At 51.5% G+C, this 15481-nt stretch overlaps 6 protein-coding genes across 6 annotated transcripts; 3 read left to right on the top strand and 3 right to left on the bottom strand.

Annotated features, from left to right (window-relative positions):
* Positions 1–6: 6 nt before the first annotated feature.
* Positions 7–639, bottom strand: N7468_001282 (uncharacterized protein; the record flags this gene model as incomplete). The annotated part of the gene is made up of 1 exon (XM_058470579.1): positions 7–639. The coding sequence occupies one exon, from the start codon at positions 637–639 to the stop codon at positions 7–9; it is 633 nt and encodes a 210-aa protein (XP_058333720.1).
* A 278-nt stretch (positions 640–917) lies between these two features.
* N7468_001281 (AP-3 complex subunit beta) lies at positions 918–3526 on the top strand (the record flags this gene model as incomplete). Its single annotated transcript, XM_058470578.1, has 3 exons — positions 918–957; positions 1019–1173; positions 1241–3526. 3 exons carry the CDS (start codon positions 918–920, stop codon positions 3524–3526), a joined length of 2481 nt encoding a protein of 826 aa, XP_058333719.1.
* A 688-nt stretch (positions 3527–4214) lies between these two features.
* On the top strand, positions 4215–5393 carry N7468_001280 (serine/threonine-protein phosphatase; the record flags this gene model as incomplete). Its single annotated transcript, XM_058470577.1, has 3 exons — positions 4215–4230; positions 4319–4552; positions 4684–5393. The coding sequence occupies 3 exons, from the start codon at positions 4215–4217 to the stop codon at positions 5391–5393; spliced, it is 960 nt and encodes a 319-aa protein (XP_058333718.1).
* A 432-nt stretch (positions 5394–5825) lies between these two features.
* On the bottom strand, positions 5826–6647 carry N7468_001279 (Rho GDP-dissociation inhibitor; the record flags this gene model as incomplete). Its single annotated transcript, XM_058470576.1, has 3 exons — positions 5826–5956; positions 6046–6414; positions 6560–6647. The coding sequence occupies 3 exons, from the start codon at positions 6645–6647 to the stop codon at positions 5826–5828; spliced, it is 588 nt and encodes a 195-aa protein (XP_058333717.1).
* A 1024-nt stretch (positions 6648–7671) lies between these two features.
* On the bottom strand, positions 7672–9792 carry N7468_001278 (ankyrin repeat domain-containing protein; the record flags this gene model as incomplete). The annotated part of the gene is made up of 1 exon (XM_058470575.1): positions 7672–9792. The coding sequence occupies one exon, from the start codon at positions 9790–9792 to the stop codon at positions 7672–7674; it is 2121 nt and encodes a 706-aa protein (XP_058333716.1).
* Positions 9793–14378: 4586 nt separating this feature from the next.
* Positions 14379–15317, top strand: N7468_001277 (uncharacterized protein; the record flags this gene model as incomplete). Its single annotated transcript, XM_058470574.1, has 4 exons — positions 14379–14725; positions 14789–14947; positions 15000–15070; positions 15142–15317. The coding sequence occupies 4 exons, from the start codon at positions 14379–14381 to the stop codon at positions 15315–15317; spliced, it is 753 nt and encodes a 250-aa protein (XP_058333715.1).
* Positions 15318–15481: the final 164 nt, after the last annotated feature.

Here is a 15481-nt window from a genome sequence, read left to right as displayed (position 1 = left end):
ATCCGTTCATGATTCCATTGCTTGCTCAAATGTAAACCAGCGCTGGGCCACCTTTTTAACGCCTATTCCTCGCCCACCCCAGTTTCCTTCTTCGCCCCGGATACGCACCGAACCGTCCAACAAAGGCACTTCAGTATCCCATAGTAGTGGTCCCCATTCAGCGCTAGAAGGGTTGACAGCATTGGTGCACTCAAAGAGGACCAGATCCATCCCCGCCCGTGCAGCTGCTTCAACCGCCGAAGCAAACGTTCTCGATAAACCTTGTGCTGCGAACTCGGAGGTGGGCACATGTAAAGCGACGAGGTCTAAGATAGCAAGCAGAGGTAACGGTCCGCTATCTTGCGCTTCAATGTCCCGAGGCAGAATGGCTAGATATGCCCTCAGTATCTCTAGGGAAGGGCAGAACGTAAGACGAATCCTGCTCGACTTCGCGAGCAAGCCGATGGTCTTTGTCAACAAGTCATTGGGGACTGGGGGTTCGGCATCTGCTCGCTGAGTGCTAATAGCAGCAGAAAGCTGGACTAAGAACTCGGATCTTGTACCGCAGACAATGAGATTGGTTGTGGTACCTGCTTCGAGTAGGCGCTGTAATAGATCGGTCACCAGGTTGCAGGCTGCAACTGTTCGTGATGGGGTCATTTTGGCTCCAGCAGCTAACTAGGCTATATGCTTCTGTAGATCAGCTCATGGCTGTGGCTCGTGAATGCAGTGTTGGTTGATGGTCATTATTTAGATGGTGGCTATGGGATATGCTGAGCCGTTGGAGAAGATCAATTGAGCATTTGACCGCATTCATAAGCCGCGGAGGTCATGCTCCTCCTCCGCCTTGGTTCCCCCCACCTCTCCTCCAATTCCGACAATCCGCCCATCCAATTCTCGCATGTTTGGGGCTGGGCTCCTCAGACACGAGAAACGCAATGGAGACAGTTTCTAGGATATCCTCGATGCTGGAAACAGGTAAGCTTTCCTTTTACCCCGCCAGGCAGCACGGAAACTGACCGCGTCCTTGTGCGCATAGCTCGAGAACTCACCCTGGAAGCCGCCCAATCCGCAAGTAGCCGGGGCTTGAAACCCGATTACTCGTCTCGATCGTATACACCGGCACATATCAAGAACCTTCTCGATAGCAGACATGACAAAGAAGTTCTGGACGGATTGCGGAGGGTCATCACGGTACGAAGGGCTCCCCTGCGGAATGATACAACAGGATTGTTTGGCTAACTGAATGACTTCCGAGCAGCTAATGTATCGATCTGAGCCAACTCTCACATTCTTCTCTGCCGTCGTCAAAAAGGTGGCCAGTTCAAACATCGAAGTCAAGAAGCTCGTCTATATCTACCTTGTGCACCATGCGGAAGCCGAACCGGAACTGGCATTGCTCTCGATCAATGCTATCCAGAAGTCATTGACTGATCAGAATCCTTTGGTCAGAAGCATGGCTTTGCGAACAATGTCCGGTATTCGTGTACCTGTCATCAGTCAGATTGTGTCGCTTGCTATAAAGCGTGGCTGCGGTGACATGAGTCCGCATGTTCGCAAGGCGGCGGCGCTGGCGATCCCGAAGTGCTATCGGCTTGACCCTGGTACGCTTCCACAACTGGTTGGATATATCGCCATATTGCTGGGGGATGCTCAGTATTTCGTGGTTGGTCCCGCAGTTGCAGCTTTCCTGGAGGTTTGCCCTGGAGAACTTGACATGGTTCACAAGCATTACCGGAGTCTAGTCAAGAAACTGGTCGACATGGACGAATGGAGCCAGCTTGCGACACTTCGTCTCTTGACAACATACGCACGAAAGTGCTTTCCCCGACGTACTGAAAAGGTCAAACAGACGGTCGATAAGGGATTTTACGATGATCCACCGGAGAACCAAGCAGCGGAAGACGACAGCGCGGAGGAAGTTACCGTTCTGGACCCCGATCTTGAGCTTCTTCTTCGGGCCTGCAAATTGCTCTTACAAAACCGAAACTCTGCTATGATCGTCAGCATTGTACGGTGCTTTTTTTACTTGGCACCGCCCGAGTACCTCGCATCAGCTATAGGTCCTCTCGTTGCTCTCCTCCGAAGCCCGCAAGATATACAGCTTATTGCTCTCTATAATATCGTCACAGTCGCTTTGAAAGACCCCAAGCCCTTCACAAGATACGCAGCACATTTTCTCATTCATGCCAATGATCCGCCCCACATCTGGCGACTAAAATTGGAAGTTTTGACAATCATATTCCCATACTGTGGAAAGCATTGGAAAGGCGTTATCATCAGCGAACTCGAGCATTTTTCGAAAGGGGCTGACTCTGACCTAGTTAGAGAAAGCGTGCGGGCGATTGGAAGGTGTGCGCAGAGCGACGCCGACACCGCGGACATGTGTTTGCGGATCTTGCTTGGCCAGATCTCGAGTTTAGATGGGAACCTTGTTTCAGAGTCCTTGACTGTGATCAGGCATTTGATTCAACAAGACTCAGCTTCACATAAAACAACAGTCATGAAACTTGTTACCTACCTGGGCAGCACCACCAATCCGGACGCACGCGCGACGATAATTTGGCTCGTAGGCGAGTTTGCGGGCATAGACCCAGACAACAACATCGCTCCCGACGTACTCCGCGTCCTGATCCAAACCTTTGCTGATGAACCGGAGACCGTTAAACAGCAGATTGTGCTCCTGGGCGCAAAGGTTTACCTTCAACATCTGTTGAAAAATCAACCGGAAGAAATTGCCCAAGTCAACACATTTCCCACTTCCGAGAATGCAAGCAATATTGAACAAGAGCTCCGCAATGAATGGACAGATGATCAAGAGCAGCAAGATCGATCTCAGCAGCCGGATGGCGAAGCAGCGATCAAGGAAGGAGAGGACCGCATAACCCTACTCTGGCGCTACATCCTGCTTCTAGCGCGTTACGACACATCTTATGATCTTCGTGATCGTGCCCGCCTCTACAAATCACTCCTTGCCTCTCCATCCTCCACCCAACTCGCCAATCTCCTCCTCCTCGCCCCAAAGCCCGTCCCACATGTACCTAGTCCCTCGGAGACCAGGAAGGATCTCCTTATCGGAACATCGACTCTCGTGGTTGGTGCTGATGCTGGCTATCATGGACTCCGCGGCTACACAAGCCTACCAGATTGGGTAGAACTGGGACAAGAGCCAGACCCCAGTCTCCGCACTGAAGACGTGAAGCCCGAGGTCACCACTATGCAGACTTCCGCTACTGCCGGTGAGAAACTGGATAAGGCACTTCGCGATTACCAGAACAACGCCCCTCCGCAGCGTCGGAAGGGTCCAGTTGCCCCGGGGGACAGTGCAGGCAAAAAGACCCTGGATCAATGGCTTGCCGAAGAGGAAGAGGAGAGCGAAGAAGTAACCGATTCTGAAGAAGAATCCGGGTCCGAGGAAGAGAGCTCTTCAGAAGAAGGCTCTGATGAAAGTGACGAGGAAGACGAGGAAGAGGAAGACGAAAGTGAGGAAGAGACTGACTCTGAAGATGAAACTCCCCACAGAGAAGCTAAGCAGCTTCTAGGCTGAGCTGGTTCTGCGTGGATACGAGTATCTTCCATGCTGATAATATACTAGTAGCATTCAATGAAATATAGAGAAAGACATTCTAAACCATCTGCTGCTCCTTTAGAGACTGAGTCCTTGTCGTCTTTGAGAAATTTGGTTCTGACACGCAAGCTGGTAAATAAGATGAAAAATAGTAAGGCAATCCGCAAATGGGGTGCTAAAGACCAAACAGCCCAGCTAATCATAGAGTGATCCATACTACGAGAAGTGACAGACGGCACTGGGAGCACCGCGAATTGCCTAGTCCTCCAACACCGAATATCCTCACATGTTCAAAAGCTGCAAATCCGGAGATCATTGACAGTCTAATCCTAATGTGAAATATGTTATAACTAACTAGTTACTCCGGGTCTTGTGACCAAGACGAGGCCAAAGCGGTGAGTCCTCCGCGGCAATAACGAACTCGAATCATCCCTCTCTGGTTCCAGTTCCAGCAACTCGTTGCAAAGCTGAGTTGCCGGGCCAGGATGCCTGCTGGACACCGAGTCTTCATCAATCTCTTTCGCTGAATAACCCTCATCCATATCTCTCCCGCCAGGCCTCTGTGTGGAGCTCCCGGCCCCCTCACGAATCCCGCGGGCAGCTTACCACACTATAATCAACCAGGAATCCCACTCCTCTGTTGAGTCATCGCGTGCGTCCTTTCACAATGCCTGGTCTCCCCAGTAAGTGCCCCGCATCCATGGGTGCATGTGTCACCAGTCACCAGCCCCCGTGCCGCTGTGTCTGATGCTGATAGTTCGATTTGCATAGGAAGCATCGACCTCGATGAGTGCATTGAACGGCTCTACCGGAAGGAGCTGCTTGCGGAGCCAGTTATCGAGGCTATCTGTGCGAAAACAAAGGAGCTGCTGATGAAGGAAAGCAATGTGGTCCATATTAAGGCACCGGTCACCGTGGTAGGCGACATTCATGGCCAATTCTTTGATTTACTTGAGATCTTTCGCATTGGGGGTTTCTGCCCGGACACCAATTACCTATTTCTCGGTGAGTGTCTGCTTGAATTCCCTGGATTTCCAGACTCTTGGACTTCCCTTCCACGTCTATGAGGTGGGGCAGGCACCGTCAGAAGTATGGAGTACTTCGGAGAGGACCTTATCTGACTCGTTTTCCTGCAGGCGACTACGTCGACCGTGGTCTCTTCAGCGTGGAAACAATCTCCCTTCTCGTCTGCCTTAAGCTTCGCTACCCCCAGCGAGTCCACCTAATCCGCGGTAACCACGAGTCCCGCGGTGTCACCCAGTCGTACGGTTTTTATACCGAGTGTGCCCGCAAGTACGGCAATGCCAATGTCTGGCACTACTTCACCGATATGTTCGACTACCTCACACTAAGCGTCGTGATCAACGACGAGATCTTTTGCGTACACGGTGGTCTATCTCCCTCCATCCACTCTCTCGACCAGATCAAGATCATTGACCGATACCGGGAGATCCCACATGAAGGGCCAATGGCCGATCTCGTGTGGTCAGACCCGGACCCGGAGCGCGACGAATTCTCCCTTTCGCCTCGCGGGGCGGGCTATACCTTTGGTGCGCAAGTGGTGCGCAAGTTTTTGGAGGTGAATAGTATGTCTCACATCCTGCGGGCGCACCAGCTTTGCAACGAGGGTTACCAGATTCTCTTCGATGACAGGCTAAGTACAGTCTGGAGTGCGCCTAACTACTGTTATCGCTGTGGTAATCTAGCAAGTGTGCTAGAGGTCAGCGATAACATGGAACGGTTCTTTAACATCTTCGACGCGGCCCCCGAGAACGACGTGCATAGAAGCGAGCAGCAGGCACAGCAGAACAGGGACTCGCAGCCTGTGATTGATTATTTCTTGTGATACCCCCCCAGGTTGTTTATTTCAATCTTTTCCTTCATTTCCGATGTCTTGACCATCTTTGGTTCCCTTCCTGGCGGGGCCTCTGTGATTTACCTATGCAGGATGCAGGAACTGGGTGCTCCAGAGAAAAACGAACTGTTACAGGCGGGTTTGTATTTTTGAGATAGAGACATGACATCGAATGGCATCAACATAGCAAGACGTCAAAAAGACATCAAGCAAAATCATGGATATCCACTGTAGTCCCGTGAGATTTAGACCAGACTTTCGACAGAGAGAAAACACTATGCAGTAAACCGATCCAGATTCGAGCCGTGTGTACAGGCTTTTCGGGAGAGGGGGGGAGGCATTAAGGAAATTCGTCACGCTTGAAAGAGAAACATGGGACCGCTGGGAAAGCTCAATCGCTGCACGCTGGATGGGTATCGTGATCTACCAGTCCTTGGCGATGTCGAAAGACCATTCAAAAATCAAGTGGTCGTGGTCGTCGTCATCGAGAAAGCGCGAGACGGCATTGTAGTGACCGCGGGCCAACATACCGGAGGGAGCCTCTTCCTCATTGACTGGAGTAGAACAATCAGTATACATACACCTCTGAACGTAACCATTGCCCTAGGAGGGACAATTCGGCATGGGCAGCCGCGAAACTTACACTCCTTCTCGTAGATGGGCTTCTGGGTGGTGTTGGGGGCAAAGCTACCCAGCATCTCCTCGTCCTTGCTCACGCGGATACCCTTGCGCTTGACAACCTGCAAATACTTGAGGCCGCTGAGGATCTCGTTATTGACCTGGAACAGAACCTTGATGTGGAACTTAGCACCCTCCTTGATGGTGAACGGCTTGTCCTTGAGGGTCTCGACGGCGCCGGCGGAGGACAGGTCGATCGTAACGTCGGGACGACCGTCAACGACGAGGGACAGCGACTTGATGACACAGTTAGGGTCGCCGGGCTTGCCGATGGGCTCGCCCTGGTTCAGACCCAGAGAGGCCTTCCAGCGGACCATAGCCTCATCGTCGGCATCTGTTTACAAGACATGTTCATGTTAGACCGGGGTGGTTGGGTTGGCGGGGAAGGGGGGGGAAATGTATGGCAGGAATTGTAGCGGGTTCTGCTTGATCTGATTGACAGATAATTGACAGACTCCAATCCCGGTGGAACAACTTACCAAGCTTGTTGTACTCATCGAGCTTCTTCTTCTCGCCGACCTTGAAACCCTCGGTCCGGGTGGCTGCGAGATCGTCGTGGTCGGCCATGTTGATTTGGAGGGGGTGGGATGGGGATATGAGAGGCAATGGGACACGCGATAGGACCGGAAGAGGGAGATGGAGGGGAGAAAGAGAAACAGTGGAGGGGCTGAATAAAAAGGGGGCGAGAGATACTAGTAGGTCCTTATCCCACCTGGTGGGGTGGAAAGGCGGTGGGCAGGAGAGGGGGGGAGGTTATTCGGATCCATGGCTGCGGGTCTTTGCTCTATTTTCAATCCGTCAGGAGATCCAGCAGATCCAACCGCCCCAAGTCGATCCATGGCTGCGACCGGGCTCCATGCATGCTTAATTTTGGGGCCTTGCAGTGTTCAATGCAATTCGGGGCCTTGGGATTTCCATAACTGCGGCAGGGATGATCACCGTTAGGGTACGAAAGCGGGACGTACGCGTCGTATGCACGGCTCATCTAGACCTTCAAGAGGGGCCCAAGACACACGAGGCCTGGGGCCTCGCCAGTGCCCCCACTTCAATGCAGCACGGGCAAGAACTGGACGCAATCTGGTGTCAGGCACATCAATTGATGCCGACCATTCTCCAGGTCTGTGTGTTGTAGTCCCCGGATCTTGGCAGTGGCAGAGGACTAGTTCAAATGTTGGTGGTGAACTCTCGTTGGTCGAATTCCCCTTTCCAAAACATTCCTGAGGACGCCAAATGTCTGTAATACTAATGCTATGTATTCTCTTCTGCCCAAGTCTCCACATTTTCAAGTTATCGTCCAGAGACACTATTTACGAGTACCAGTATACTTCGAGTTGACCACAGCATTTGGGTTTGTTTTTCCTTCTCTTATCAATCAATATGACGAGTGGACCATTTTCATTGCTTGCCTCCAGCTGCTCTAGCACTAGCAGTATCCGTAGCAACAGACAAGGCTCAGCGGCGTAGGGTCATTCATAACATACACCGGGATATATTCGCAGCGTCGAATTCCAAACAGCACCGCAAAGGAAAGACCTTGGACAATGACCAAAGACATTAAGAAAAACACGCTCAAATTACATATCACTTCAATTCAGTTGTTGAAAATCGAGAGTCGATGCGAGACACCGTCCCGCATGAACTCCAAGTCCCCATTCACGGGAATCGTACTCGACCGCGCGAATCCCTCACCAGACCCGTACCCGAATTGGTAAAACAACCCAATGACATCGGTCCGCCCCTGTTGAATGGCCAGCACCAACGGAGACTGCTGCCGAATGTCCTTGCGGTTGGGATCAGCCCCGTTTTCCAGCAACAGTTTGATCATCCGCAACGAGCCCTTATGCACAGTCCGCCACAGCGGTGTTTTGCCCGTGTATCCCGTCTTGTCCGGGATCGCGCCCCGCTCGAGCAACAGCTGGGCCACCTTCAGCCGGTCATTGACAGCCGCGTGCGTCAGCGCCGTGTCGTCGCTGGCGCAGAGCGCATTCGGATCGGCCCCGAAGTTTAGCAGAATTCGGACGGCGTTGTAGTGACCGAGCGCAGCGGCCTGCGACAGCGCCGTTTTGCCCGTCGAGTGTGCGCCGCTGTTTGGGTCTGCCCCGTGCAGGAGCAGAAGCTGGACGATGTCGTCGTAGCCCTTGGATGCGGCGACAGAGAGAGCCGTTTCGCCGCTGGGGCCCATTGCGTCGATTGAGGCGCCGTGCTCCAGGAGCAGGACGATGATGTCGTCGTGGCCGTAGGCGGCGGCGGTTATCAGACCGGTTTGGCCGGACGAGTTCTCGGTGTGCACGCTGGCGCCTTTGTCGAGGGCGCATTTTACGGCGAACGGGCCGCCATTCTTGATCAGTTGGCTGAATTCGTCTTTGTTGTTGGTCATTTTAAATTTCATGCGGCTCATTAGGCTGGGCCTTTTGGATCGGATGGATGTCCCGATCACCTGGAAAGGCTGGGTTGGTTGTGGGGTGGATGGCTTCGCTGATGCGGATGGAGTGGATGTGATGCTCTCTGCCTGGCTCTCGGCACTGCTCTCGGCGATGCTTGCATGCCGTGTTCTTTTGCCCGTAGAGCCGTGAGCAGAAGATGCCTTTCTGTGAGGAGGAACTGCTCTGTCGGAGTCGGACGAATTGCGGGAGGGGTGTTCGGGGACGGAGGAGATGGACGGTTTCTTAGATGATACAGAGGGCCGCTTCGATGAGGCGACAGAAGTTCGCCTGGGGGCGCGGGAAGAGGGCATCGTAGGTGACGTTGGAGATGCGTCCAGAGAGGGAGACCTGGGCGCAATACTCGAGGCTGAACTGAAATCGCCGAAAAGGTTCTTGTCGAATACGTTGAACGATAGTTCCGCCAACTCGACCAGCGAAGTCTTATCGCCGGGGGAAATACCCTCCAGAGGTACGGTTGTTTTGACATTGCTGTCCCTGTCCATAATCTCAACCGCCACGGGAATAGGAATGGACTCGGCTGTGGATGCTTCTTTAATTGACGAAGTGCTTGTTGGTGAGCTGGTTGACGATAATGACATGCGGTCTGTTTGGGACGATCTCGGGACAGTCTTCGGAGACGGTGCACGCGATTCGGGTCTTGAGGGCTTAAAGACGACGTTCTTCAGAAGCCGCTCATCCATGGCGGCTTTGTAGAGAGTCATAATGATCATGTCGCGTTCTCTCGTTGACTGCGTGCGGGGGATGTCTATTGACTCCAGCTCCCGCGCTAAACCTTCCCATGCTTTCTTCGCTGGAACCGATCGGTCGAAAACAGTCGTGATAGCGTTGGCCTTGCGTTCGCCTGTGCATAGATCGACGATATATCTTTGCAGTCGCTGGTTCAAGTTATTCTGAGAGGACCTATCCCGCCGTGTTAGCGCGCCCGGGCTCGAAATCGCGATAACGCCCAGAACATCTTCGGGATCAGGAGGGGGAATGTACATCATCATTTCGGCGCTCATCACAGTCACACCAAAAGTGATATCCGAGACCAGCGCGCTGATATCTTCACCCACTTCCTCCTCTGCATCTTTGGCAGAGCATCCCTTTTGAAGTTTTGCCAGGTCCAACAGTATTGCGGTAAAAAGGGCCAACTTCTTCTGTGTTCCAGGATTGATGCTGACCTCGCATTCCTCGAAATAGAGAGCCGCCAGGTCTAGCGCATCCAGCAGCGACCCCAACTCGGCCTCTGCCTTGGAGGTAACCCCCCGATAACTGGGCAGAGGCATGGAGTGACCGGGCCAATGCTCGCAGGGCCTCGATCTGCTCTGCTGGCGCGGAATCCATGGTGAAGATGAAAAGCAACACGCAAAGGTTAAAACCCCCCCGCCCGGGAGGGTCACGGGGAAGTCGCCTTGTTTATAGCATTGAGGCCTCGAAACGATGGGATTGTCCCAATTTGTTACCGTTTCTGGGCGCATGGGATGGGGCGGAGGGATCACGGTGAGCGAGCGCAGCCGCTTGGGAAATGACTTTCAGCCCCCAATGCGTGGCGATCGAACCGTATTGCTCGCCTTGCTGCAGGAAAGGAGACTAATCCGCAAATCTTCAGACAATTAGACTATTCAGACTAAAATATGCGACGTATGCAATGGAGACAAAACAAGCAGCGCACGGTGGGCAGAACCATGGAATCCCGCCATCGCGAGTGGATCCATGATTTCCTTCCAGGTGGGGGAGGCCCAACAAAACATTCCGAGTCATGAGCGTCTCGGTTCCAAACTCAGCGAAGATGCAGCTCTTAGAGACTGGTCTTGAACTTGGCTGCAGGCCCTATTAGCCTATGATACTCTACCGTCATAAGGCTATAGCCCCAGGGACCGGGGGAAGATAATGGCCTGAACAAGGGAAACTCGAACCGTCGAGGCCCAAGGGGGGATGAAAGATGCTACTGGGAAAGCTACTGTACGAGTGATCCTTTGGCTCTGCTAAGGTGACAATTTGCCTTCTCACCATGCCGATCCACACCAGAAGGAATAGCCAAAGTGAAACTAGCGAGCCAAGTTCTGCCTGTCTGTCTAGGATCGATCTCGTTGGCTGGGGGGAGAATTCCCTCAGCTTTTGCCAACCGCCCAGTTCAGAGCGTATGCTTCTGATCAGCCCCTTCAAGGCAAGTAGAAAAAGGCGTCGGTTTGCGCGAAAGCCTATATCGAAAACGAGTCGGTGTGAGACCGTTGAGGCTGCATGGTTGGCCTTAATTAACTATCTGTCAGCCGGTGATATCATACCCCGGCCGCTTCACAATAGTCGCCTAGTGACTCGAACAAACAGAAGGATCCGACTCATATGATCTGGAACCAGTCTTTGAGCAATTTCATTTCGTTACGATGGAATATTTTAAGGCCCACTCGCAGGAGGTGGGGTACATCGTCACGACCCCAAGTTGTAGCCGGGCTAGTAACAGTCCTGCATGTTTATCGACCGGTCGCAATGTGCGCAAAAGTCCGCCCTTTTCATGTGGCTTGGTGTATAAGACGTACTTTGTTGCGGGATCCAGTGTGCTGAAAGCGTAGGAGACCAATGCCCGGGTTTCATTGCTGGTGCTTGTTTCTTACTTGGATCGATCCTTCTCGGATTCTAACCATACACGATCAAAGGTCCGTGTTTTGAGCCTGTCAAGCGGTGTAGCTACACGTTACTTGCTGCCGCTGGCCTTATTTTCCCCATAGCTTATCTATCTGACAGGACCAAGCAAGCTAGGATACGACCCATCAGAAGAGTATGATGCGCGTGGCATGCGCGCAATCACGGCATGGAGTTTAAATCTCCGACATTAATTTCCTGAGGCATAACTAGAAACTACGTGATGCATACAGAAGATAAACGGCCGTTGTCATTCCCGAGTCAATTGATAGAAGAGAGATGAATGTCAAAGTGTACTTCGAAGAGAAGGCAAAGCTTTGCTTCGGGAGCTACAGCGGCGCTGCACTGGTATCATCCAACCCTTACCGTACCTTGTGAGATCTACCTTGCACGTCTTACTGAGCCCTTGGCGTTTACACACTCAGCGCCAAACTTTTATATATACTCCCAAGTAACAGCCCCGTAGAGTGGAATATATCGCTTTCAAAGGCACAGGAAGCGTGGTCGTAGTGTACTGAGATTGTACTTGCCATCTGCAGACATCACCAGCCCGGCCGCCATTCTGCCATGGAGTTGTGTGCCCTAAAGCTCCAAGTTTCCAAGGCGCGGCTGAATTACCACCGATCCATGATATTTCTCAGGTGGCCCATCGCTCTATGGCACTTTATTTTTTGCTGCGACCAGCTGATCCATGTAATGCAAATGCCACTTCGGAAGATTCAAGCTCAGGTTCCAAATCCCTCTATATATACTCCAAGATGTTTGCTGTGACGAAGATGGGTCAAGTATATGTTTTCGATTTTCGTTCCAGTGCCTTCGAATATCTGACACTCATGATGGATCAAAGGATGGATTGTTGGTTGACGGTGTTGCAAACAATTCGAAGAAAGAGGCAAGGAAAAATAGCACTCGTGAGACCTTGGACAGTGCGCTCAAGCATCCAAAAGATAACCCCCCCCGCTGATAACTAGACTCCGTAAGGGAAACACATGAGAATCACACCGGGCCAGTTCAAGTATCAATAGTTCGGTTCCCTCCAGTAGCCTTGGAACATGCGGCAGCATAAGCGCAGGACTGAGTGTCTTCTTAGCAGCCGTGAGTACGTTTCGCACCATCTTTGTGTCAAAAGCAAAACAAACCATACAAGCTATACAGTCTGGTACACAGGGGCTCTCCAAGATGGACTGATAGACTTATTCAATATCAGGCCAGAAACATGAAATGTCCTGTTTCCAGGGTGCGTGAAGTTGACTCTGGGAAATACTGCCTTTGCATCTCTAACACAAGATCTAGTAGACTTTGGTTTTCAAATCAAAGATTCAAGAGTAATATGCCAGGAATTCGGCAATCTCTCAGGTGATTCAAATGGCAATTACACCCCTCGGCCACCTCATGGATGGGAATTCCAGCTACCTCAAACAGCCCTAACTGGTTACTGACTTGGTGTCCCCAATATAACTTGAAATGTATGAGTACAGATTTACTTCTGCTTATGGGCACAGCTCATGTGGACAAGAAGCCCAGGAAGTGAAGATACTTTGGTTGTCTACAACCCACCTGATCATGATCATACGCCCCGGGGCCGTTATACTAGGCCTTGCCTTATCACGCTACAAGACTCGAATTGTAGAGTCCGTAAGAAGTAGAGCTTGGCGCATTATCCACCCCAAGACATATGGGGTCAACAGCATGATATGCTCCGGTTCATCAATTATTTAATACTCAGCTACGCAAGATCAAGGTGCTGCCATTAGGGAAGCGCCGAGTTCTCGGTACTCTAAAAGGGTTCCAATTGGAACTTCGGACGACATTCAGTCATCGGCCATGACGGAGAATTCTAACTCCGAGACCGAACCTTCCACACCCTGTTCGTGTAACGCGAGGGGCCTGAACAAAGCTAACGATACACATGCCCGAAGACCAAGAATATGGAATTTGTGTTTGTCAATGTGCAGAAACCAAGCGATGCACTTCAGCTTGCCAAAGAATCCCAAATTCGATCACACGTGACTCGGCTGCAATGGAAGAAAACCCCCCCGTCAGGATAAGCGACTGCAGAGAAAGATCCTGCTTCGCGTGGCCGAAAGGGCTGTAGACAAGGGTCATGATAAGTTGCAGCCAGCGTTGATACAGCCTCAAATAGGGGGACTCAGAGTCGACCCTTTCCAATCATACCCTGTATCGGTCCAACCCTGGACTCCGCTACTGGTTGATCACTGTGAGTTGACGGGAGTCTAATTTAGCCTGAGTCCAACTGTGTTAATATCATAAGATTTGATCCATATGGCAGTTGATATCCCAGAACTTGATTTGCCCGGGAATCGTGGCCTATTGCGGACCTCGTGGTTTCCATTAGTGATGACTGAACCCGCGTTATTTTCCGTTATTCTCCTCCTCGCTGCATCGCACTATGCTTCCCTGCGTGGTGATCTTGGCAGTACGAAATGCGACCTCCTCAGTCTTCGTTGTGAGGCCGTTTCATCCATCAATAAAAGCCTTGAGACTCAGCAGCCGGGAGCTGTACATGACGCTCTTATAGGCGCTATAGCGAAAATGGCAAGCTACGAAGCCATGTTCGGAAGTATGGACAACTATAACATTCATATGCAAGGCCTCGTGCGGGCCATTCAATTGCGGGGCGGTCTTACATCCCTGGGGTTGAACGGGCTCCTCAATCGGATTGTGCTGTGGATTGACCGGAACGCGGCTTTTCTGCATGGATCGACGTGGTATTTCTCAGTGGATGACGCCACGATGTTTGGCGGATCGAGGCCGGATCCCAATCCTGGTCAGTTTCTTGGAAGTTCCTGATACTTTGAAAACGGCTAGTCCTTGTCATTGAGCGAATTATATCTTAGCCTAATGATGTCACGATTCTTTTCCATGCGAACTATCTACTTTACCACGATTTATCGGTGGCGTATGCCTGAAGGGGCTATCACATCGACAGCCCGACCCATATTATTTCACCAATCAAAGGGAGCTATCGGGATATTGCCCCGCAAATTGCCTAATACAGATAACGCATACTAATGCGGGGTCGTGGATCACGATTGACTATTGTAGATTGCCCCACATCACGACAGATTCAGCCGCGCACTTCTTGAACTATAAGTATGTGTAGTATCTTCGCTGAACAGTCTCACCTCCAAGCTAAGATTCCATTCTTCGCTCTTCGAGACTTCCACAATATTATTTCCCTGCTTTCTTATTCCTTCAATCTTACACCAAAATGGCTCTCGCTGGCAAAGTAGCTCTTATCGTCGGCGGTGTTAAGAACCTTGGAGCCCAGTGTGCTCTTGAGCTCGCCAGCGTGGGGGCCAATCTTGCTCTGCACTATCACTCTGCCTCTGGCAAGAAAGACGCAACTGCTCTTGAAGCCGAATTGAAGCAAAAGAACCCTTCGATTAAGGTGGCCTTCTACCAGGGCGATCTGACTGCTGCACCTGCGGTGACGAAGTTGTTTCAAGAAGTCGTCCGCGACTTTGGCCATGTGGACATTGTGGTGAACACCGCTGGCAAGGTGTTGAAGAAGCCCATCACCGAGATCAGTGAGGAAGAATATGATAGCATGTTTGCGTATGTATAAATGAGGCGCAGCGCTCTTTGGAGATGCTATTAGTATGCTAACATAATTTCCAGGATTAACTCGAAAACTGCTTTCTTTGTGCTGAAGGAGGCCGCACTCCATGTAACCGACGGTGGAAAGATCATCAGCATTGTCACCGCGCTTCTAGGCGCGTTTACCGGCTACTACACGTCCTACGCCGGCAGCAAAGCTCCAGTGGAGCACTTCACTCGGTAATTCAGAAAGTCCTCTTGCTTTGAAGGATCCGGCTAACATACCTCTTAGTGGTGTTTGCAAAGAGCTTCAGTCACGCAAAATCAGTGTGAACAACATCGCCCCGGGACCAATGGACACACGTAAGTCAATCTTCAGCGCTCCAGAGATACCCCAATCTGTCGACTCTAACCAAGAGCCTTTTGGTGTACAGCGTTTTTCTATCCCCAGGAATCTCCCGAGGCTGTGGAGTTCCACAAATCGAATGGTATGGGTGGTCGCCTGACCGACATCAAGGACATTGCCCCCATCGTCCGCTTCCTTTGCACGGACGGTGCCTGGATTACTGGACAAACCCTTTTCGCCAACGGTGGATATACTACCCGCTAAGCTCAGGGCTGCATATCGCAACATAGAAGGGGAAAAAACAATCAAATAGTATAATCGATTGATATCAGTCACAATCAAACCCAGCCAGGACCATATAATTTGACGGATCAGCAATCTGCAGGACGCTGCACAGCTGAGCTGATCATACTCTAGCCCTCTAGGCC

Source organism: Penicillium chermesinum (genome assembly GCF_028974085.1).
Source record: "Penicillium chermesinum strain IBT 19713 chromosome Unknown utg000002l:1.0-5270490.0:1.0-5274688.0, whole genome shotgun sequence".
NCBI lineage: Eukaryota > Fungi > Ascomycota > Eurotiomycetes > Eurotiales > Aspergillaceae > Penicillium > Penicillium chermesinum.
The sequence above is the reverse complement of the archived record's forward strand: the minus strand, read 5'-3'. Positions and strand labels throughout refer to the sequence as shown.